Source organism: Brienomyrus brachyistius, chromosome 21 (genome assembly GCF_023856365.1).
Source record: "Brienomyrus brachyistius isolate T26 chromosome 21, BBRACH_0.4, whole genome shotgun sequence".
NCBI lineage: Eukaryota > Metazoa > Chordata > Actinopteri > Osteoglossiformes > Mormyridae > Brienomyrus > Brienomyrus brachyistius.
This window is the reverse complement of record NC_064553.1, coordinates 19,886,731-19,912,248: the sequence shown is the minus strand read 5'-3', so window position 1 is coordinate 19,912,248 and position 25,518 is coordinate 19,886,731. Positions and strand designations below refer to the sequence as shown.

Here is a 25,518-nt window from a genome sequence, read left to right as displayed (position 1 = left end):
AATAATGCTATAACAAAAAGAGTTCATTGCAGTCTAAATTATTGCCCGTTTCTACACCACCTGCCGGCTGTTCAGCGATAAGGTACCCCCCTCTGCCTGTCCGTCCTGTCGTGTTTAGCGGGTTGCTATAATGAAAGAGTTCATATCAGTCTAAATTCTCGGCCGTTCCTACACGCCTGGCCTGCTGGTCGCGATAAGACTCTGCCTAACTGTATTGCCAAGTATTGCATGTCGAAACGAAAAAAAGAGTTTGTTGCAGCCTAAATTCTCGGGCCACTGTTCGTTCCTACACACACAGCGCATTCAGCATACCCCGTTAACAACCACGATTAATGTTTTTTCACCCCTTAAAATAACTAAGGTATTAGTCTAACAAATGTTTATTGATGTAAGTTGCTAAATATCGTTCACTAGTTCCCACAGCTATTACATTAATAATAAACTAACAAAATACAAGTAAATTGTTTTTATTCCTTGTTTATGACATTAGTGGCGCGGCTGTTTGTCGTATGCTTCATTCCTTAAACTTTTATATATTTTATACGTAATCATTATAGCCAGGGTTAATTAATGGTTTTTTATTCTTTGTTTAGCACTGTCACGATAGTCAGAACAGAGAGACCGGGATCCAGGTATGCAAGACGTCAAGCGCTTTATTTGGATAAACCAAACAGAGGCACCGAAAGGGACAGACAAGAGGCAAGGTCGAAAGACAAGCAAGGAGGTCATAAGCCGGGGAGTCAGTCCTACAGGGAAACACGAGACAAGACCACACGGGGGTTCGGGAACAAGACGAGCCGGAGCAGGCAGGGTTGACGGGTCAGGAGCGGGAGAGAGAGAGAGGTAAGGAGAGGACACGAGGCAAACAGGCAGGGTTAGGTTTCAGGGAGAGACGATCAACAAGTAAGTGCTCGGTAAGGCTTCTAAACATCAGCGCAATACTTCGCAATGGGCAAGTGTCTTCTGGCTGGTTTTATCCGTAAGCGTAACGAGCCGCAGCTGGTGGTATCCGCCTGCGTGGGCGTGACAAGCACATTAGCGGCTCAGCTGTTTGTCGAACCATTACTGAGGCTGGTACACGTTTGTTTAATTTTCCCTCATTGCACGAATGACTCATACTAATTTAAATAACGCTATAACAGAAAGAGCTAAATGTGCCCTAATTTATTGGCCATTTCTACACACTCGCCTGCTGCTACCCGATAAGGAAAAACCCCTCTGCCTATCTAACGAATCTGGCATGACCGTATACATAGTCTGGGCGCTTGGGGTTTAATCTACCAAAGTTTTTAAAATGTTTTTTGATGTATGTTGCTAAATATTGTTCACTAGTTCCTACGGCTATTAAATTAATAATAAACTAACAAAATACAACTAAATTGTTTTTATTCCTTAAATGCTATTGTTTAAAAATGTATACTAATGTGTCATACATCTTTTGATTAACCTGACATAGATAAATTTAGCTAAATGTAGCTAAATGTTGTGTTAGAGATCGACTTTTATTTAAATTAGAAATAGACTATTTTATACTATTTACAAATAAACATATAAAATATAGAATTAGTGTGTATTCTGCCAGGATGGGACTGCTGGCTGTCTGCTTCTCACAATCCAGGGCCAACGGTTAGCATCACGACAACAGTTTCCACTGGTCGCCATTTGACAGCTGCTTGACGCAACGAGCTGGCTCTTTGAAGGAAATGCTGTGTGGATCTACGCGCATGCTTTTCTTTTAAAATAACGCTAAAGTTTTTCTTCTTCTTTAAAACATTTTGGTGCTTTCTTCTTTAAAACATTTTGGTGCTTTCTTCTTTTAAAATACGCTGTGGCGCTTGTCATGAGGCGAGGGAGGATTGTTTCGTGTACTGAACAGTCTTTATTTACATGCACCATTCACTATACAAGTAAGAGCCAAATGAACTATTATGCTCGCTACCCAAGCACCCTTGCACACACCGGGCGGAGCCAAATCCAACATAGGCATTAATCATATGCCTGATAACAGGAATCACTACATCTACGTTCTCTTAAGGAAATAAAACATTTTTTTTTTCTTTTCAACATGCTTGCATGACATTTGCTCCCAACCATGTAGCATGAAGCAACTCGGCTTCCATTTATTATTATTATTAGTTTAACGTTAATTTACTTTTAAATAATTACTAGAACATTTCAATTTGAACGTTTCAACTAGGACATTGGGGTAGACTGCCCTCCGTCCACAGCAACATAGGGATTATTCTGCCCTCAAACAGATGCTGTTCCTATAACAACAGTCTCTCCCCATTCTCTTCACAAAGAAGTTGGACTCCCCACCTAAGTGTCTTTAAACCTGAGAGGGGTTCGGATCTCTCTACCCCTGAATGTTCTTCTCACTGCTCTAGGAGTCCCAGGAGGTGTTGCGGACGCCGGCGCAGTGCCTGTAGTTGTCTGGGTCTCAGTTTGAACCTGTGGACTGGCCTCTCCAGTTGATCCTAGTGCATCTCCAGCATGTTCATCTGACGCTGGCACAACCTGGAGATGTCTCCTGTTCCGTCGAGCGACCATACCACTGTCTGTCCTGACCCAATAGGATCTAGGCTCAGGAGATTTGCCTAGGACCTTGGCTGGTGTTTTCCACGCCTTCTCCTCGTCTAGTTTGACCCTTACGCTCTGACCAGGGTGCAGATCCGGCAGAGCTTCTGCAGAATGTCGGCGGTTATAAAAGAACCGGTAGGCCTCTTTAGCTTTGTTGTCCCTCTGAAGCACTTCTTCATAGCTGACATGCTTAGGCTGCAGCTTCTCATCCAATGTGAGGAGTGTTGTTCTGATCTGACGTCCAGTCATAAGCTGCGCTGGACTCACTCCTGTCGCACTAATGGGGGTTGCACGATAACACATTAGAGCAAGATGAGGGTCTGGTTGCTTGAGGATACGCTTGGCAGTTTGCACAGCCCGCTCAGCGGCCCCGTTCGCCTGGGGATAATGTGGACTTGAGGTTGTATGCGTAAAACCGTATTGCTGCCTGAAGACCTGAAATTCGGAAGATGAAAACTGCATGGCATTGTCACTTACCAGCTCTAGGGGAATGCCCCATCTCACAAACATGGACTTTAGTTGTGTGATGACCTGTTGGCTTGTGATGGTGGGCAGGTGGGCTATTTCAATATCTCTGGAATAATAGTCCACCACAATAAGGTATTTTCTGCCCTCTAGCTCGCACAGGTCGGCTGCGATTTTCTGCCATGGACCTTTAGGGAGTGGAGTTGATTTGAGAGGCTCTTTTTTCTGTGATGGTCTATGCTCGGCACAGAACATGCATGTCTTAATTATTTTGGCAATATCTGTACTTATGGCTGGCCACCAGAGTGACATTCTGGCTCTTTCCCTGCACTTTGTCAACCCCTGGTGACCCTCATGTATCCGCTGCAGCATTTCTGATCTGTACGTGGCCGGGACAACGATCCTGTCTTGGTACAATACGAGGCCATTGGCCTCTGACAGATGCGCCCTCGCTGTGTAGAATCCCTGCAGCGATGGTAACTGTGCAATTCTTTTTGGCCAGCCTGATCTGATGAAGCTGATGACCGTTTGGAGATCTGCATCATTACGCGTGGCCTCTCTAATGTCATCTAATCTATGAACTGACATTGGCCTGCTCGTCACCACAGCCTCCACAAAGACCTTAACATCCTCCTCTGTGTTGGACGTCGTCTCGTCTGTCAGTGGGTTTCTGCTCAGTGTGTCAGCCACTGTTAGTTGCTTGCCTGGCACATGCACGGCTTTCACATTAAAACGCATGAGGCGCATCAACAGACGCTGGCACCTGAGTGGTGCTTTGTCTAGGTCATATGCATTGATCAATGGAACCAGTGGCTTATGATCTGTTTGTAAACAGAACCTATCCAACCCGTGTAAGTAACGGGAAAATCGCTCGCATGCCCAGACTCCTGCCAGACACTCTTTTTCAATTTGCGAATACCTTTTCTCTGCAGCTGTTAAAGTGCGTGAACAAAAGGCGACGGGCTTAAGCTCGCCATCATGTGCCTGTAGCAGGGCGGCTCCTAGGCCGTAGCTGCTTGCATCCGCGCTGACGACTGTTGGTTTTCTGGCATCGTAGTACGCAAGTACGGGTGCTGATACTAACATGGCTTTGACTCTGGCAAATGCCTGCTCTTGAGACTCACTCCAGGTCCAAACAGCCTCCTTCTTCAGTAGCTCTGTGATTGGCCGTAGTGTAGTTGACAGGGCTGGTAAGAATTTACCCAGGTAGTTGATGAGTCCCAGTACTTGCCTTAACTCACTGATATTCGTGGGGCTTGGCATCTCGGAAACAGCTTTTACTTTGCTGGTATCTGGCTTTATCCCATCCTTTCCAATTATGTGTCCAAAATAGCAGATCTCTGACTTTCCAAAGTGGCATTTATCTTTATTGAGCCTTAGGCCAGAGTCTTTAATGGTCTGTAACACTGCGCTCAGACGCCGGTTGTGTTCCTCCTCAGTCCGCCCATAGACTAGCACATCATCCATCACCGCAACTGTGCCCTCGTGGTTCTTCAATAGTGTGCTCATCTCCCGTTGGAAAATCTCAGGAGCTGACGTTATTCCAAAAGGGAGGCGACAGAAACAGAACCTTCCAACTGGCGTGATGAACGTGGTCAGTTTTCTACAGCTGGCTTCCAGGGGTATCTGCCAGAATCCACTGGAAGCATCCAACGTTGAAAAGACCCTTGCTCCAGCTAGCTTAGGGGCTATGTCCTCCAAGGTTGGTAGGATGAACCTTTCTCGCTTCACGGCCTCATTCAGTCTCTTTAGATCAACGCATATTCTCACTTTACCCGTCTTCTTCATGACTGGCACCATGGGCGCGCACCAGTCTGTGGGCTCTGTAATCTCTTCAATAATGCCCAGTGATTGCATGCGTCTCAGTTCCTCCTCCACCTTAGGTAAAATGGGAAAGGGCACTCTGCGAGGAGTAGCTAAACTATAAGGTACTGCATCTGACCTCAGCTCTATTTTAACGGGCTCACAATTTAGCAGTCCAATATCACCAAAGATGTCTGTGTCTATTTGGTCAACTCTCAACACTAAACCCATCCTGCATGCTACTGTTCTGCTGAGAAGATTGTTTGCATAAGGCCCTCTTATTACAAAAACCCAAAAGGTGTATTTATGTCCCTTGTGTTCGCTTGTGGCTAGAAATTTTCCCATACAGTCGATTCTGCCACCCGGGCTACTAACGGCAGTTCTAGTATCCACCAGCAGGGGGCGCTGTCGCAGACTCTGGTACGTTTTCTCTGACATGACTGTGACATCAGCACCAGTGTCTATTTTAAACTTGATCTTGTGGCCATTAACAGGGAGCACAACATACCACAGGTCATCTGAGTCTGTCTGCTTAGTTAATGAACCCAGAAAAAATGTCCCTTGATTTTCCATTTCCATCTCGGGTTCTTCAGTAACCTCTTTCACCATTTTTGTTTTGCACACGCGTTCAAAATGACCCTTTCTATTACATTTCCTGCATCTCTTATCGCGTGCAGGGCATAATACACTATAATCGTGCAATTGCCCGCATCGTGTGCAATATCCTTGCTTAAACTCCCTTTTCCCCTGCCTGTTAGACTGCCGCTGTCCTCCAGTGCATTTCTTAATGTATCCGTGCCGCTGCTTGTGTCTTACCTCGTCCACTTTGCTGCTCACGGTTCTTATGTCGGCGCACTGCACCTTTATCTGCTCACTTTCACGAGCGATTTGAATTGCCTTGGACAGCGTCAAATCCTTTTCTAGTTGTAATTTTTGTGAGACCTCGTTGTCCACTATTCCTATCACAATCCTATCCCTAATTTGCTCATCTTTGGTAATTCCGAAATCACAATGTTCGGCCAACTCGTAAAGATTTCTCACGAAAGATTCCACAGATTCTCCCGCCTTCTGAGCTCTCTTATGGAAGCAAGCACGTTCATGAATGACATTACGTTTAGGCACGAAATGGTCGTCAAACCGTGCAATTACAGCTTCATAATTAAATTCATTTTCTTCCCCCATACGAAAGGAATTGTAGATAGGCTCACAGTCCCTGCCCATTGCATAAAGCAGCGAATTCACCTGCACTTCGCCGGTCTCCTTATCCAGTTTCGACGCTACTCGGAAACGGGAAAAACGCTGTCGCCATATCGGCCACGCGGCCGGCTGGGAGAAGTCGAACGGCTCCGGTGGGTTAAATTTTGACATTTCTTCACTTATTCGGCGCTCAGTCTTTTACTTCTGACACCATGTCATGAGGCGAGGGAGGATTGTTTCGTGTACTGAACAGTCTTTATTTACATGCACCATTCACTATACAAGTAAGAGCCAAATGAACTATTATGCTCGCTACCCAAGCACCCTTGCACACACCGGGCGGAGCCAAATCCAACATAGGCATTAATCATATGCCTGATAACAGGAATCACTACAGCGCTTACTAACAACACGCGGCTACGGGACGGGTCCCCCGCTGGACGCATTCATCCTGCTATATGTTTTATTATTCCTTAAAAACGTAATAAAAAAACACATTAATAAAATACATGTAATGTATTTTTATTCTATTAAGGTTTAATGACAATCTCCCAAACCATATGGCCCCCTATCGACAGCACGTGGCATAAGCATGTTTGGTGTATACCAATCAGAATAATGAACACGCCCCCCTCCCGCTTATGACGTCAGAAGCGGAGCAAAATTAAGCTCCGCCCAAGGTACCAGTTAACTTCTCTCAGGACACCCTAGGCCGCACATTGATGATCGACTTTGTAGTCGTGTTGTCGGAGTTGCGGCCGCATGTCTTGGATACTCGGGTGAAGAGAGGGGCGGAGCTGTCAACTGATCACTACCTGATGGTGGGTTGGCTCCGCTGGTGGGGGAGGATGCCGGCAAGGCCTGGTAGGCCCAAGCGTATACTGAGGGTCTGCAGGAAACATCGGGCAGAATCCCCTGTCAAGAGGAGTTTCAACTCCTACCCCTGGCAGAACTTCTCCCATATCCCGGGGGAGGTGGGGGACATTGAGTCCGAATGGGCCATGTTCCGCACCTCCATTGTGGAGGCAGCTGATCGGAGCTGTGGCCGTAAGGTGGTTGGTGCCTGTCGCGGCGGCAATCCCGGAATGCACTGGAGGACACCGGTGGTGAGGGATGCTGTCAAGCTGAAGAAGGAGTCCTATCTGGCTTTTTTGGCCTGTGGGACTCCGGAGGCAGCTGATAGGTACCGGCGGGCTAAGCGGGATGCGGCTTTGGCGGTTGCTGAAGCAAAAACTCGGGTGTGGGAGGAGTTTGGCAAGGCCATGGAAAACGACTTCTGGATGGCTTCGAGGAGATTCTGGTCCACTATCCGGCGGCTCAGGGCGGGAAAGTGGTGCAACATCAACACTGTTTATGGTGGGGATGATGTGCTGCTGACCTCAACTCGGGATGTTTTGGGTCGGTGGAAGGAATACTTCGAAGACCTCCTCAATCCCTACCGACACGCCTTCTGATATGGAAGCAGAGTGTGGGGACTTGGGGGTGGACTCGCCTATCTCTGGGGTGGAGGTTGCTGAGGTGGTTAAAAAGCTCCTCGGTGGCCGAGCCCCAGGGGTGGATGAGATTCGCCTGGAGTTCCTCAAGGCTCTGGATGTTGCGGGGCTGTTTTGGTTGACACACATCTGCGGCATCGCGTGGACATCGGGGGCAGTGCCTCTGGACTGGCAGACCGGGGTGGTGGTCCCCCTCTTTAAGGAAGGGGACCGGAGGGTGTGCTCCAACTATAGGGGGATCACACTCCTCAGCCTCCCTGGTAAGGTCTATGGGGGAGGAACAGTGGACAGCTCTATACTCTCCCCAGGGTTTTGGAGGGTTCATGGGAGTTTGCCCAACCAGTCTACATGTCTTTTGTGGACTTGGAGAAGGCATTCGACCATGTCCCTTGGGGAGTCCTGTGGGGAGTGCTCCGGGAGTATGGGGTGCCGGGCTTCCTTTTAAGGGCAGTTCGGTCCCTGTATGACCGGTGCCAGAGCCTGATCCGCATGGGCGGCAATAAGTCGGACTCGTTTCCGGTGAGGGTTGGACTACGCTGCCCTTTGTCACCGATTCTGTTCATAGTTTTCATGGACAGAATTACTAGGCACAGACAGGGAGTTGAGAGTGTCCGGTTTGGTGACCTCAGGATTAGGTCTCTGCTTTTTGCAGATGATGTGGTTCTGTTGGCGAGAGATTGCTGGGATTACTGCGAGAGAGTGGTGTTGAGCTGCAGCGATTGTTTTGGGATTGTTTGTGATTGTTTTTGGGGTGTTTGGAACGTATATTCTGAGTGTTTGTGTGCTTTAATTGTTTAGTGGGTGGCTGTGTTATTTCTATTCATTGTTCTTATTTTGGTCGGCGTGAGTGCTTGTCTGTCCTGTCTGTTTATTAACAGCGCGATTGTTACGGGCAGTGAGCTGCGTTTTCTGTTCGCGTTTAACTCCGTAAAAAACACCGGCGGGGCGAAATAGCTAATAATATCTAACGTCGGTAACGTTACTCAGCGCCAGAAAAGGACAGTTGCTCCTGAGCTTTGCTCGGTCGCCAGTCGGGGCCGGGAGGACATTTTCCACTTTTTTCCCCGCTCCGGCAGTAGCCTGCTGTGAGGGGGTTTTTGTGGTTTTTCGACCTCCCAAGAGCAACTTCGACTTCGATGTTGTTTTGTTTTTAGTTCATACTTGGTTCAGGCAGAAGTTCTTTTGGTAAGTAGTAGTAAATTTATCGGATTTAAAATTTTTAATAAAAATAATAATTAAGTTCTGTTTCAACCCAAGTAACTTATTTTAGTGTTAGTTAATTATGGGGCCGGCTCAGTGTTGCGTTTGCAACATGTTTGCCCTTCTGGACGTTAGTGTCCAGTCGGACTTCATCTGCGAGCGATGTAAGCTAGTGGACTCGTTCATGGTCAAGGTTTGCGGCCTTGAGGAGCAACTGCCTCTCATCCAATGCAACAGTGAGTTAGAGGAGCAAGTTAATATGCCTTTTAGGGAGAAGGTGTGTATGCCACTGGCGGGGAGGGGGGAGAATGAAGAGCAGAGAGGTCGAGAGAGCTGGGTGACCGTAGGTCATAGACGCAGGAAAGGGCGTACACACGTTGCAGAGGCGGCATCACCTGAGGTGACTGTGTCGAACAGGTTTCAGGTTCTTCCAGCTTTAGAGCCGGAACGGACTGGGGAGGCAGGTGGGCCCTTGGGCACTGAGGAGCTCCCTCCCCCCAGGAAAAGGGAGGTTGTGGTAGTGGGGGATTCCATTATTAGGGGAGTAGAAAGTTATGTGTGCACGCGTGATAGAGGGTCCCGTACGGTGTCTTGCCTGCCTGGTGCCCAGGTAGGAGACCTTCCAGATCGTGTGGATAAGCTTTTGGCCCCAGCTGGGGTGGATCCAGTTGTCGTGGTGCATGTTGGCACCAACGACATAGGTAAGGGTAGAAGGGCTGTTCTGCAGGATAAATTTATAGAAGTCACCAATAAGCTTAGAAGCAGAACGTCCACTGTGGTATTCTCGGAAATACTCCCCGTGCCACGTGCAAGTCAGGCTAAGTTAGCTGAGATAAGGAAATAAAATGCGTGGCTAAAAGGATGGTGTAGGAAAGAGGGGTTTAGGTTTATGGGGCATTGGAGGACCTTCTGGAACAGGTGGGACCTGTTCAAGCCGGATGGGTTGCACCTGAACCAGAGGGGAACCAGTGTATTGGGGAGGCGTATGTGTAGAGTAGTTGAGGAATGTTTAAACTAGGGACTGGGGGGGCAGGGAGGTTAGTTAACTATGTCAGTGGGGGGAAACGGAAAGCCCCAAATAATCATATTGTAAGTGGGCACCGTAATAGGCCTACCCTTTGTTGTCTGTATTTAAACGCCAGAAGTATTAGGAATAAAATTCATGATTTAGAGGCTTTTATCTCATCGGACTCTTATGATATTATAGGAATAACTGAAACGTGGTTGAGTGAAAAGGATGGACAAGAATATAATATGGATGGTTACACGTTGTTCCGTAAGGATCGTATAGGAAAAAAGGGAGGTGGTGTTGCAGTATATATAAAGGAAAACTTGCAGGCAAGGGAACTTACTGATATAAATAAAACTACGGAAGCAATATGGGTAAAATTAGATGCTAAAAACTCAAATAGCCTAATTGTCGGTGTTTGTTACAGAACACCTAATATAGCTGCTGAGGAAAGCAGATTGTTATACAGTGATATTAGGACTATGAGCAATAAAAATGATGTGGTAGTTATGGGTGATTTTAATCTACCAGGAATGCAGTGGGACATTGTCACTGGCTCTTCAGAAAATGAACTGGAGATGGTGGAATTAGTACAGGATTGTTTTTTTACTCAGTTTGTTAACACCCCTACCAGGGGAGATGCCATTCTTGATCTTGTTCTCTCTAATAACCAGGACAGGATTGGTAAATTAGACGTTTTAGAACCACTTGACAGTAGCGATCATAACATGGTCAAATTTGAGGTTAAGTTTAGTGTTCGAAGAGCTAAGTCCAAATCAAAAATATATAATGTTAGGAAGGCTGACTTTAAGTGTATGAGACTAAAACTAGAAACTGTGAACTGGATGGAGTTAAATAACAAAACTGTTGAAGAGGCCTGGGAATTTTTTAAAAGCACATTATTGCAAGTGCAAGAGGACTTCATACCTGTTTCCAGCAAGAATAAATCTAGGAAATTGCAACCTAGGTGGTTTACTAGGGAAATAAAGCATAAAGTAAGGAGGAAAAGGGCTTTGTTCCAGCAATGGAAAATAACTGACGATGACAGAATTAAGCAGGAATATCTAAGTCTACAGGCTGAGTTAAAAAATGATATTAGACGAGCTAAAAGAAATGTCGAAAGGATGGTTGCACTGGAAGCTAAGGATGACGTTAAAAGTTTCTTCCAGTATTTTAACTCTAAAAGAGCTCTAAAACCTGAAATTACTAATCTGCAGGATAGTAAGGGTCTTATAATAGTAAACGACATTGATATAGTAAATGAGTTCAATGATAGTTTTGCACGGGTATTCACTGTTGAGGACCTTAGTAATTTACCAGTTATTACCTATCCAGCATTGTCTATAGCTAATATATATATAACTGAAGCAGATGTTTTGCAAAGCCTAGCTAAGCTCAAAATAAATAAATCACAGGGTCCTGATGGCATCTTACCTATAGTGTTAAAAGAGATGAGGGATATTATTTGCCGACCCTTAACTTTACTGTTTCAAAAATCCTTATCTGAAGGTGTGGTACCTTCTGATTGGAAGCACGCCTTCATAACGCCTATTTTTAAAAAAGGGGATAGAAGTAATTTGTCTAACTGTAGGCCAATCAGTCTAACTTGTATAACTGGAAAAGTTATGGAGGCTATAATCAAAGAGAAAATGGTAGATTACCTGGACTCTAATAACATTTTGCGGGATAGCCAGCATGGATTTAGGAGAGGTAGATCCTGTTTAACAAATCTGTTGGAGTTTTTTGAGGAAGCTACTCAGGAAGTTGATGATAAGAAGGCCTATGATGTCATCTACTTAGATTTCCAAAAGGCTTTTGATGTTGTCCCCCACAAGAGGCTCCTACTTAAACTCAAAGCGACAGGTATTTTAGGTACCGTAGCGACCTGGATTGATAACTGGTTAACAGATAGGAAACAGCGAGTAGTTATAAGAGGCACAATGTCAAAGTGGGCTTGCGTTCATAGTGGGGTACCGCAGGGTTCGATTTTAGGACCACTATTGTTCCTAATTTACATAAATGATATGGATACCAATATATACAGTAAACTGGTGAAATTTGCAGATGACACCAAGGTGGGTGGTGTAGCAGATACTGAATTAGTGGCTCAGCAGCTACAGCGGGATCTTGATTTAATTAGTGACTGGGCCGATACCTGGCAGATGAAATTTAACATCGATAAATGTAAGGTACTCCATCTAGGGAGCAGAAATATAAAGTACAGGTATTTCATGGGTGTCACTGAAATAAAGGTAGCTGATCATGAGAAAGACCTTGGTGTGTATGTTGATGCTTCCATGTCCCATTCTCGCCAGTGTGGGGAAGCAATAAAAAAGGCCAATAGGATGTTGGGGTATATCTCCAGGTGTGTGGAGTTTAAGTCAAGGGAGGTAATGCTAAGATTATACAATTCCTTGGTGAGACCTCACCTAGAATATTGTGTGCAGGTTTGGTCACCATATCTTAAAAAGGACATTGTGGCCTTAGAAAAGGTGCAGCGTAGGGCCACAAAAATGATTCCTGGTCTTAGAGGAATGTCATACGAGGAACGGTTACTTGAGCTAAATCTGTTCAGTCTCAAGCAAAGGAGACTGAGGGGGGACATGATCCAGGTATATAAGATTCTAACAGGTTTGGATGCTGTTCAACCAAATAGTTACTTCAGCATTAGTTTAAATACACGAACTCGTGGCCATAGGTGGAAATTAGCGGGAGAACATTTCAAGCTGGATTTAAGGAAGCACTTCTTTACACAGCGTGTAGTCAGAGTATGGAATAGCCTTCCTGATAATGTAGTGCAAGCTGAATCCTTGGGTTCCTTTAAATCAGAGCTAGATAAGATTTTAACGACTCTGAGCTATTAGTTTAGTTCTCCCGAAGCGAGCTTGATGGGCTGAATGGCCTCCTCTCATTTGTATAGTTCTTATGTTCTTATGTTGTGACCTTCGGCTCTCACTGGGACAGTTCACAGCCGAGTGTGAAGCGGCTGGGATGAGAATCAGCACCTCCAAATCCGAGACCATGGTCCTCAGCCGTAAAAGGGTAGAATGCTCTCTCCGGGTTGGGGATGGGGTCCTCTCCCAAGTGGAGGAGTTTAAGTATCTCGGGGTCTTGTTCACAAGTGAGGGAACGATGGAACGGGAGACGGATCGGTGCGGCGTCAGCAGTGATGTGGGCGCTGCATCAGTCTGTCATGGTGAAGAAAGAGCTGAGCCAAAAGGCAAAGCTCTCGATTTACCAGTCGATCTACGTTCCTACCCTCACCTGTGGTCACGAGCTATGGATAGTGACCGAAAGAATAAGATTGCAAGTGCAAGCGGCCGAAATGGGTTTCCTTTGCAGGGTGGCTGGGCTCTCCCTTAGAGATAGGGTGAGGAGCTCAGTCATTCGGGAGGGACTCAGAGTAGAGCCGCTGCTCCTCCGCATTGAGAGGAGCCAGATGAGGTGGCTCGGGCATCTACAGTAATTAGGATGCCCCCTGGACGCCTCCCTGGTGAGGTGTTCCGGGCATGTCCCACTGGGGGGAGGCCCCGGGGAAGACCCAGGACACGGTGGAGGGACTATGTCTCTCGGCTGGCCTGGGAACACCTCAGGATCCCCCCAGAGGAGCTGGATGAAGTTGCTGGGGAGAGGAAAGTCTGGGCCTCCCTGCTGAGACTGCTGCCCCCGTGCCCCGACCTCGGATTAAGCAGGAGATGATGGAGGGATGGATGGATGAATGGATCAAGTAGTTATGCAGCAATAACCTAGTTAGATGCTAATGTGCTCAAATTGATTTGGTCCGTGAAGTTGATTCCTGCTTTCAGGCAACAGCCTGTGTGTCCAATTACTGTACGTGTGTTGGTATCACTGGTGTTGACCATTAGAGACCCAACACAGATGTTGTTATACTACTATGGCTATACTATACCGGATGGCCAGCTCTTCCTCTCAGCCCCCAGCTCCAGATGGCAAACAGAGAACAGGGGTGTGAAAAGACCCCATGCCCCCCTTCGCCTGCTCAGATGTGGTGTTGGTGCATGTTGTTCTAAAGTTCTTTTAAAACAGGGGAAGGGCACGGTGCCAACCACCCCTGCCAACCAACAGCTGGTGTTAGCATGGCCCCTCCCCAGAACCCTCAATGTCTATGTGCGATTTAAAATTGAGAGGTGGGCACTGGCACCAGAGGTAAGGCTGATTGAACAAGACCACCCTTTGGACACCATTCTGTGAGCCCACCCCCAAGGCCCTAAGTGTATGTGTCATGAGAGAATAAGTAATGAGAGTGTATAAGTTGTGATGTAAGATTGAGATACAGGTGGTCGCGAGGGGACAAAGGAAGAATACCTCCCCTGCATCCCAGCAACACACCTGCACCTCAAAGCCCTACATGTAGGGAGGATGGGGATGGGGAGGAAAGCTCCCCCGCTGACCCCCATGGACACCCCCGTTCCCCGAAATCCACCCAGGCCCATCCAGACTGGGGCCCAAGGCAGCGGCACCACCGGGCCCCACAGAGCCCAGGGCCGCCCACCGGACCCCACCACAGAGGAAAAACTACAACCCTACCCCAACATTCAGTCAACTCCCAGACTAAATAAAACAAAAGACACCCAGGTTGAGTCCATCCTCCTCCTCTATTGGATGCCCCCCCCCCCCCCCCGCAGAGTTTATACCCCAAAAGCAGGGACTCCCTGTGGACAGATGGTAACAACCTCCCCGCCAGCTAAAGAGACCCCCAGTTCCACCGAAGCGCCGAAGTCCCCCGCATCGGGGCCGAGCCCCAGTGCATGCACCAACCCACACCCCTGCGACACACCCACCAGGACCCGAGCCCCCCCGGCCCAGCTGGAACCTCAGCCCAGAGGCTGAGCACCCCCAGAATCCCAAGTCCAGCCCGGATCTATTTAGGAACAGCGCAGCCGCCTGGCCGGTAACCTACGTCCGCCGGCACAGGCACTCCCAGTAGCGCTGCATGCAGCCACCAGAAAGACACCACCCAAGAGCCACCAAAGTCCCATCCAGGCCAGGACCGCAGTCCCAGCGCTGAACCCCTCCAGCAACCCACCCCCAGACACCCCGAGCAAATATGCCCCCTCCATGCCAACAACAATGACCAAAGCGGGACAAAACTGAGACCCCCACCCTCACTAGTTGATGAAGCTGATCAAAGGAGCCCAGAGAGATTGATCTAATGTGGCGGGAGAAGCTGTATCAAGACTAATATGGTTCAACAAACTGTCTCTATATTGGTTGATATTAAGATTATTTTTATTTTTCCAGTTCATGAGGACAGTCTTCTTAGCAATGCATAAGGCAGTGAAAGCCATGTGGATTGTGTTAATCAACGTAGTGACGCCATCTAGGTTGCCCAACAAGCAGACTGAAGGAGAAGCTGGAATGGTACATTTCAGACACTTTTATAAGTCCTCACAAATCCTGCGCCAAAACATCTGAGCAGGTGGACAGAACCAAAAAGCATGGATGTAACTGGAACAATGGAGTGGTACTTCTATGTATGACCACTAGAGGATCAATGGGGCGTTGTTCCCTTTGTGGGGGTCCCAGGCAAGTGAGCCTAAGGGGTGGGGTCACTGGTGACCCAGGAAAAAAAAACAAATGGCATCAGGCAGGCCTTCAGGGTTCTGACCTGTAAGTGGTTAGAGTGCGTTCACTGACTGCACTCGTAACCAAGGAGATAGCTAGGCAGTTGCCGACGCTAAATGAGTGACGCACACATTTAATGCATGCACATCACACTTGCGGCTAACTTCTGCACCTTGCGCAGTTTAAATCCCCTTAAAATACTTCTGAATTGAGACAGCGCTCATGTTACGGTGACGGATCTAAATAGTTAGTGCACTATATCTCGTCGCAAATGGTGCTTAAACCATGGTGGGTCTCAAGCACTGGAGACTCCCAATTTCTAAATGACAGACACACTTGGCTCACAGCGCAAAGTGGTGTTAAACTTGTTTTGTCTAAAGCAGGCACCAACATACGAATAAGATCCTGATAGGTAACTAAGCTATCGATCTTATCTCAGGGAGTCCAAGCGCAACAGAATTCAGGTTAGAACCTCGTAACAAGAATTCCTATTCGCTAATAGAGAGATCTTTGCCAGGATATATAGAAACGGAGAAACTTGTCCAAATCGATCCTGGAAACAACGTGCTATATCTGAGAATATCGTCAGATATAGGGTGCAAGTTTGCTGCAGTTTAAAACGAAAGCAAACTAAAATAAAATAACCGAAAATAAAATAAAACAAAATATAAAAAATAACTACCAATAACTGAAATAAAAATAACAATAATAAGCCCGTATAGTCCCACTTAAATGCCCTCGGACAAAAGACATATATTTATTCCTAATTAACACTACAACTAACATAAGACTAACATCACACTTAACACAAACAACAAACACGAAATGACGGAATAGAAACAGACAGAATGTAATTATGGAAATGCAACGATCGGATTTAAATGAGTAACCTTAAAAGGGAAATACTGTTCTGCAAAGCAAGCACAGTTTGTGGAAAAATGACCCTAAAGTTGTATAGCAAGTTAACAGAACAACTTAATTAAAGGAAGTTTACTTGGTCGCAGAGTCGGTTGGGGGGGTATTCGCAGTTGGTTGCAGAGGCATATGAGCTGACGGGATGATGGCACTCAGGAAGGCGCGGCGTTAGTAGTGGTTCTTGGTGTGGAGCCCCTTGAATTCTCTCTCCTTGTGAAGGTTTAAGGTGAAAGGCTTTGTCTTGGTTGCAGATCTCCGTTGGGTAGCAGGCCTTCAGTGACAGGCTTCAGGAGGGCTTCTCGCGGGCTTTAATTCTCCTGGGCTGATGTTCTCCCCCTCTCTCTTTGAGCTGATGTGCTTCCTGCTCCCCATAATGAATAATGTATCTTAATTCAGTTCTTTTAATGCAGAATAGCAGGACAAAGAAATGCTAATGGGCCACAAAGATCATATAAGGGCCACAGAGGAATGTGGAAGAAAAATCATCCACCTACCCAAACAAATTATTTTCTTTGATTTAGAAACCTGCACCCAATCGCACATTATCAGTATTTCTCTAGCTAACTTTACTGTGGTCACAGATTCTCTTGCACAAGTGATTTCGAGAGTCTGGGAAAGTCCATTTGTTAATGAAAATATACCTCTGACTGGTCCATGTGATATTATCCATCCATCCATCCATCCATTTTCCAAACCTCTTATCCTACTGGGTCGCGGGGGGTCCGGAACCTATCCCGGAAGCAATGGGCACGAGGCAGGGAACAACCCAGGATGGGGGCCAGCCCATCGCAGGGCACAGTCACACACCATTCACTCACACATGCATACCTAGGGGCAATTTAGCAACTCCAATTAGTCTCAGCATGTCTTTGGACTGTGGCGGGAAACCGGAGTACCCGGAGGAAACATGATATTATTATTATTATTATTATTATTAATATTATTATTATTATTTATTTGTGATCCCTTAGTCTGAACACTACCTGCCCCAGGACAGGCTAGGTGTGTAGCATAAGTAACCCTGGTAATGTGCCCCCCTAAGAAGTAAACCAGCATAGTGATACTGGAAACCCAAATTTACATAAGAACTAAGCAAGAATCCTGCTTCATAATACAGGCCCAAAAATGCCCTATTTCCAAAATTGCTATCCAGCGATGACAGCTTCAGCATCCAATGCCCTGGGTTCCATAGCAGCGACACAATATCATCCTAAATAAAACTGACTGTAGCTCTATATGAATATTGATGCAACTATTTTGAACAAATAGGCTTCATAGCACCTTTAAACAATCATGTTTTGTACTTTAGAAACATACGACATGAAGGTCAAATATCTCAGATACATTAACAAGTGTAAAATATTTTAGGTAACAAAATTTTTACTAGTTTCCTACCTGCATGCTTCTGTTTTTATTTTTTTTAAAAAGTAAGAACATTTTTTGTTTAAAGAAACCATCCATCAGAGTTTGTGTATATCCGCCTAGCCTACTTTAGATAAGACAATGAGGACATCAGCTCCTGTACATCCTTTTTTTCCACTGGGCACTAAATTGAAAAAGTAGACAGTGGTGGAGTTATAAATGCATGCAAGGGGCGTTTCCCTTTGTGCAGATGTGCTGGGCTAATGAAAACATTATAATATCTAGGTTTATTTAAGTATGTCCCAGCCCAAAGTTACGCCCACTACAGTCAGGACTCTGCTGCAGAAGCTCATATGAATCAGGCATAAGAAGTATAGCGATTGGGATTTTAACCCGTTTTTAATTATAGACGCAAGGTTAAAGTAGTGAATGCTGTAATGTTCAATAATGTCAAAGCAGATGGACTATTATGAAGAAACACTGGAGCGGTCATTAACTTTGAACAAGTTGGGTATCGTCAGGAAATAAAACTCAATTAATAGGATACATATTTTCAATCACAACCCATGCTATTCGCCGAGGATCTACGTACGTTATAAGGTAACTTTAAGTATAACCGAAATAAAAAGCAGAAGCCTGCAAAGGAAAAGCGAAAGAGAATTTGCCTGCATCACAGTTTAATATACGGCGAATTACGGACTAGAATTGTCCAAATTAATGCGATCGTGCACACAGTTTACACTCATTTTTACATTTTTACTCATCGTTTAGACAAAGATTACTTTTACCGATGAATTTTTGGCTGAAGTTTAGAAGAAAACAGATGTATAAAGGCAGATGATCAAACCGAATTTCCACTGCATGATCATCAAGCACGGATCGGCATGCAATAGATAAATTCTTATTTAATACGGATTAGAGGTAAGGCCTATGTACCGCGGTAGTAGTAATAGTAGCCGTAGTAATAATAATTAAAGAAAGGAATTACGCTAAAATCTTTATAAGTTTTCATTCCACCCGTCTACACTGGATCCAGTGTTGATGCACATAATCGTTGTGCTGAAGAGCAGATATAAACATCGTATTATAGGAAATAAACATTGCAGTAGTAGTATCCATGGGAGCTAATCAATGTACTGTTGAATTTCGAATTAAGAAAATGGTAGGTAGATGAGGACATATATTTTGTTTTGTTTTTCGAATGTCCTTTTTATTGTGCACTTACTGTATTTTTTTTATTTTACCACAGAAACGGAATCCTGGCCAATAAGAATGTATCCACTACACAGAGAAAGGTAATTGACAACTTCGGTTTATTCTGATCTCTTTATATCTGATTTCACAATATATATTTAAGGTACCTTACAACTGATGTCTTGATGTCCTGATTGATGGATGGACAGCTATGCTTAGAAGCAATGTTTTAAAGGAGTTTTTTTTTCATCCTGGTGGCTTACACAGGGGTCCATGAAGTTTCAGTTTTGCAAAACTGTCAAATGTTTTACAATAGAGTGAAAAATATGTTAAATGGCTATAAATGTTCCAAACTATTATATAGTCATATGACAGAACTTAACAGGAGAACAGAGGCGGGATCCAAGCCTGGTATTCTGAGGGTGTGGGGTTACGGTACTAATCACAGAACTACCACAAAATCCAGTTACTCACCTTTAGGTAAATATGGTTGCTTTGGTAAACAAATAAGGTATTTTTCAGTTTTAATATTGTATCAGTTTATCACATAAAAATATTCTGTAATTGTATAATATTGACTTTGGTGGGCGGGGGGGGGGCACTACCAGTGATGCTTGCCTAGCGCACTAAATGGAGCTTGACTGCTACTGGCTTGCAGTATTCATTTCGGTAATGTGTTAGAGTAATGAGTGATAATGTCACATGATATTCAGAACCTCAGGAGCAGTGGTATGCAACCTTATTTTGACACGACCCCTCTAGGGTTTCAGGATGTACCTGTTTTCCGGCACACAACATATTATTGCCATTATATGACCGATAGGATGCAAAGATTCTCCTAGAGTGAAAAGCACTAACAGTGAATGAAACAGTAAACCACAGATTTCAGTTGGAAAATGCAACGTTAATACTGTTATCACCCACGTTGTTGTTCGGTTTTATTCCAAGTCTCCTTCGCTCATTCATCCACTTGTCTCCTCCGTTCAACCCTTCACCCACTAGTTTCCATGATTCGACCCATCACCCACTCATCTCCTCCATTTGCCCTTCGTTCCCCATTTGCCTTTCAACTCTTCCCCTCACCTCCTCCGCTCTTCCATTCGCCTTTCAACTCTTGGCCCCACCTGTAGGAGACTGGCCCACATCCTCATCCATTTCATCGCATCCAGAAGCAAGATTCAAAAAGACAGCTGTCAATTCAAACTGCAGCCTGCACTAGCTGTTTGCTCTTGCCTTCAATTATTCTAATTGTGTATGACCTCGGTTTGTTTCTGATTTCTGATTCTTGCCTCACCCTTTTGTACCTCCGCTGTCTTTTGGTTTGTCATTTGGCTCTGGATCTTTTAGCTCGGCTTTTGGTTTACGTCTTTGCTTGTCCCTTTGGATACCGTCACTTTGGCTTGAGCGCATGTGTTTCAAGAGTGTGTGGTTGTACCAGTGTTTAAGGAGTGACAGTAATTTTGTTTTGTATTTTTTGATTCTGTGTCATTGGTTAGGGTAATTGTTTTTTGGTTTCCTTTTTATTTGCACATAAGTAAGAATGTCACAGTGGGTGTCGCGTAAAATAAGGAGGCTTTAGTACCCTTCTGAAAATCCAGACAGAAAAAAACAAAACGTAATCTAAGGTCTAAGGTCAGTTTTTGAAACTGTAAAGTAGGGAATAATTGCATAACTACTCATACTGGATTGCATTTTCTAAACTACACAACGAGAATCTGTAAATCAATAAAATTTGTCAGTATGTATATCATGTCTGGATCTCTCCAAACCACCCCTCATATATAGCTATTTTCTAGTCTCTCCATTTTAATACATGTGCCTATTACTGATATGTAACATCTACCTTTACTTGTTTTGTGCTTATTTTTATATCAACATATGCTTAAGGTGAATTTATGTCTCTAAGATGCTCACAACATGTCTTTCTATGAGTTTTTGTTTTGTTATGGCAAAATCCACCATGTTGCTGGTCATTCTCTTCCTCTTTTATCTTACACTTTTTCCAAGTATTATAATCTTTATAGGGATTTTTCATAATATGCCAAAAAAAGACAGTTTCACTCTATTCATTTGTCAAGTTCATGCTTCACTTGTTTTCCTTGCTGCCCATGGTATAAGACTCACAACCCATGTTCCACTTTGCAGCTGATGTCTTTACCTTGTCTTTGCAATTCCTGGTAGAATTTTTGAATTTGAGATTTGGTACTATTAAGAGATCTTACTATCTCCAAATATTGGCTTCCATTTTTTAGTTGTAACTAGTGTCGTAACTGAAGCTCCCTCACAATGCAGGTGATGTGCCTCATTTGGGACTCCCCTAGCAACCGCTTATTCGACTGAAAGTCAAACTAGTGGTACCCAAGGATTCTCTGAAGAGACTGTACTGACGGAGTCCAATCTTCGTCTCAGCTCACTGGATAGCGTCCATGTCTCACAGCCATTAAGCAAGACAGGGAGCACCAGGACTCTAAAGACCACCTTCATTGCACCTCTATCCTCTTGCAAAGATATCGGGAATGCCACACAGCCCTTTCCAGTGACCTCATGACCCCCCATGCCCTCCCAATGCATCTGCTGACTTCAGAGTCACCAGAGACATGAATGTCACTACTGAGGTAAGTGAATCTCTCAATTAGGTCAACATTCTCCCTGCAGACAGACACACTATTGATGAATATGCCTAAGCAGTCATTAAAGGCCTGAATCTTGGTTTTTATCCAGGACACTTGCAATTCCAGACACTCAGACTCGCTCAGTTTCTTGAGAGCCCTAATCAGAGCTTCCATTGACTCTGCAAAGATCACAGCATCATTGGTAAAATCAAGATCAGTAAATCTTTCTTCACCAACAGATGCTTCCACAGGACCCCGTAAAGTCTCACGATGTCCCACAGGGCAATTTGATCAACTCAGTCGCTTTATGAAAATCAATAAAGGCCACAAATAACCTTTGCCGATATTCACACTTGCACTCAGTGAGAACCCTTAGTGCCAGGATGCATTTGATGGTAGACTTCTTAGGCATAAAATCAGACTGCTCCAGTCGTTGGTAGGCCAGAAATTGACCAAGGATCCTGTTAAGGATGACCCTAGCAAGGACCTTGCCCGGCACTGAGAGCAGTTTTATGCCCCTGTAGTTGCTGCAATCCACTCAATTACCCTTCCCTTTCCAGATAAGAACAAGAAGTCCCATTTTCCAGTCAGTTAGGATTCTGCCAGTCTTCCAAATAGAAGCAAAGATTGTCTGCAATGCCAGGAGGACAGCCTTACCACCAGCCTGGAGAAATTCACTCCGGACACCACAGATCCCTGCGGCATTCTCTACCCCTAGTTGATTCACCACCTGTGTAATCTCATTAAGATTGGGTGGTTCACAGGTCATTGGAGGATAAGCCTCAAGAACTTTGGACCCAGAGATGATCAATGTCCTAGCCAGAGGATCAGCTTTAAACAACTATTCAAAGTAGCCGGCCCAGTGGGTCACAACTGTAGTGTCATCTGTAAGGACCGTTCCATCACCTGCCCTGACTGCAAGTATGTGAGGACCAGATTCAGATGTATGTAATGCTTCGATTCCTCCGTATGCAGGATGTGAATCACTGGACCACAGATGGCACATTCCCCGCTTACAGATTCATTTAACAAACGCCACCTTATCTGCCCTCACAGCCATCCTCCTCAGTGCCCAGTACAGACTGAAGTCATGCGCTGTGACTCCTCTCGATAATATCCAGGCTGCCCTATGAGATGAAACACCAACAACTCTAACACAACCCTCAGACCCATTGGGACTGACACAATCCTCATAGCCAGCCCTGTCAATGCCAGTGGTCTTTTGAAGTCACCCATGACCAGATGACTGTCACCTCGTGGGTAACCATGAACCAGCGAGCGAAGTTGCGAGTAAAAGGTCTCCCTCAATGAAACATCACTCACTATGGTTGGACCATACACTGAGACAACAGACAAGACACCCAAGGAGATCCTCATATAATATGCGTGTTGAAAGAAGTGACATGAGACACGATCAGGAAGAGCTGATCTGCCACAGCAACAGCTACTCCCTGAGTATGGCAGCCATCAGAGCAACCAGACCAAAAGTAGGTGTATCTACCTACAGAGATCTGACCACTCCTCAGAGAGTGCCGCCACCGAAATGCGTAGTTTATGAAACTCCCCCAACAGCAGAGGAAGTAGGTCATCTTGCTGGAAAGACAAGATATTCCACCTGACCCAATTAGCTCTCGACGGTTTCAACTCTTGCAGGATGAGGCTCCCGAAGGCTTTCCCCGATCCCTTTCATGCTTCATACAGCCTTCCTGTGGGTGACTGCACAGAGCTACTCATGTGGAGAGCAGAAGGGTGCCGTACCTGTTTGGACATAGCTGCTGCGAAATGTTTTATGGTGACTGGAGTACCAGTCATAAGAACATAAGAAATTTTAAGTTATTAAAAAAACTAAGCAGGAGTATCTAAGTCTACAGGTTGAGTTAAAAAACAACGTTAGACTCTCTAAGAGGAATATCAAAAGAAAAATAGCATTGGAGGCTAAGGATTTTAACAACTCTGAGCTATTAGTTAAATTCTCCCCAAATGAGCTTAATGGGCCGAATGGCCTCCTCTCATTTGTAAATTTCTTATGTTCTTATGTTAAAATCTTATCTAGCTCTGATTTAAAGGAACCTAGGGTTTTAGCTTGTGCTACACTAGTAGGAAGACTATCTCATACTCTAACTATACGCTGTGTAAAGAAGTGCTTCCTCAGATTCCTTTTAAAATGATCTCCCGCTAATTTCCACTTATGGCCATGAGTTCTAATATTTAAACTAATATTGAAATAGCCATTTGGCTGAACAGCATCCAAGCCTGTTGGAATCTTATATACCTGGATCATGTCATCATCTAGTTAAACTGATTAGCCTATAGTTTGCTGGAATATGGGCGTTATATTAGCATGCTTCCAATCAGAAGGTACCACACCCGCAGATAACTATTTCTTGAATATTAAAGTTAAAGATTGGCTAATAATATCCCTCATCTCTTTTAAAACTATCTGTAAGATGCCACAATGGCCCTGTGATTTCTTTATTTTGAGCTTAGCTAGGCTTAGTACCACATCAGCCTCAGTTATGCTTATATTGGTCAAAGATGACGCTGTATTCGTACTAAATAGTGCTAAGTTACTCATATTCTCTACTGTGAACACCCATGTAAAATAATCATTAAACTCATTTACTATATCAATTTCATTTTCAATTATAAGACCCTTACTATCCTGCAATTTAGTGATTTCAGCTTTTAGGGCTCTTTTGGATTTAAAATATGGGAAGAAACTTTTATTGTCATTCTTAGCCTCCAATGCAATTTTTCTTTCTAGATTCCTCTTAGAGAGTCTAATGTTGTTTTTAACTCAACCTGTAGACTTAGATACTCCTGTTTAGTTTTGAAATCATTAGTTAATTTCCATTTGTGGAACAGAGCCCTTTTCCTCCTGACTTTATTCTTAATTTTCTTAGTAAACCACCTTGGTTGTAGTTTCCTAGATATAGTTTTGCTGGAAACAGGTATGAAGTCCTCTTGCACTTGCAACAATGTGCTTTTAAAAAATTCCCATGCCTCTTCAACCGTTTTGCTATTTAACTCCATCCAGCTTACAGTTTCTAGTTTCAGTCTCATACCATTAAAGTTAGCCTTCCTAACATTGTATACTTTTATTTTGGACTTTGCTCTTTTGATACTAAAATTAACCTTGAATTTAACCATACTATGATCACTACTGTCCAGTGGTTCTAAAACCTCCAATTTTTCAATTCTATCCTGATTATTAGAGAAAACAAGATCAAGAAGGGCTTCTTCCCTGGTAGGGTATTAACAAACTGAGTAAAAAAACAATCCTATACTAATTCCACCATCTCAAGTTCATTTACAGAAGAGCCAGAGACTGTGTCCCACTGTATCCCAGGTACATTAAAATCACCCATAACCGCTACATCATTTTATTACTCATAATCCTGATATCGTCATATAACATTCTGCTTTCTTCTGCAGCTACATTATGTGCTCTATAACAAACACCGGCCATTAGTCCATTTGAGCTTTTAGCATTTAGTTTTATCCATACAGCTTCTGTACTTTTATGTTTATCAGTGAGCTCCCTTGCCTGCAAGTTTTCTTTTACGTATACTGCAACACCACCTCCCTTCTTACCTACCTAATCTCTATGGAACAACATATAACCTTCCATATTATTTTCCTATCCATCATTGTCACCCATCCATGATTCTGTTATTCCTATAATGTCGTAAGTGTCTGATGATATTAAAGCCTCTAAATCATGAATTTTGTTTGTAATACTTATAGCATTTAAATACAGACCGCAAAGGGTAGGCCTTTTATAGTGCCCACTTTTAATATTTATTTGGGCTTTCCGTCTCTCCCCACCTATATTGTTAACTAACCTCCCTGCCCCCCTGTCGGGTCCAGCCTATGTGGCTGACCCTCGCTGGGTAACCGATCTCTGAATACAAAGCAAGACGTAACACCGGTGAACTCTTTATCTCGCTGCGAGGGAAGCCCGGTCCGGTCACAGAGACTTGTCTCTTGACTCGACTCAACCAACTTCGAAGGAGGGCTTCCCTTTCAGCTTCTTTTATTTTGCACTTCTAGTTACAGAACAGCAGAAGGATCACATGATACACTTTGATTTCCTTTAATA

The 25,518-nt window shown here is 44.5% G+C and overlaps 1 protein-coding gene across 5 annotated transcripts in view; it reads left to right on the top strand.

Moving 5' to 3' along the window:
* Positions 1 to 744: 744 nt before the first annotated feature.
* LOC125717170 (homer protein homolog 3-like) overlaps positions 745 to 25,518 on the top strand; it is a 61,942-nt gene continuing 37,168 nt past the window's right edge. For 2 of the 5 annotated variants that reach the window (XM_048990164.1, XM_048990169.1), the window contains exons 1-2: positions 17,921 to 18,210; positions 18,860 to 18,905. In XM_048990164.1, the coding sequence (XP_048846121.1) occupies positions 18,883 to 18,905 (23 nt within the window). In that variant the 5' untranslated portion in view covers positions 17,921 to 18,210; positions 18,860 to 18,882. Of the gene's footprint in view, positions 844 to 17,920; positions 18,211 to 18,336; positions 18,532 to 18,859; positions 18,906 to 25,518 lie in introns of those variants that run through there. The other 3 variants (XM_048990166.1, XM_048990167.1, XM_048990165.1) reach the window with 3 other exon arrangements.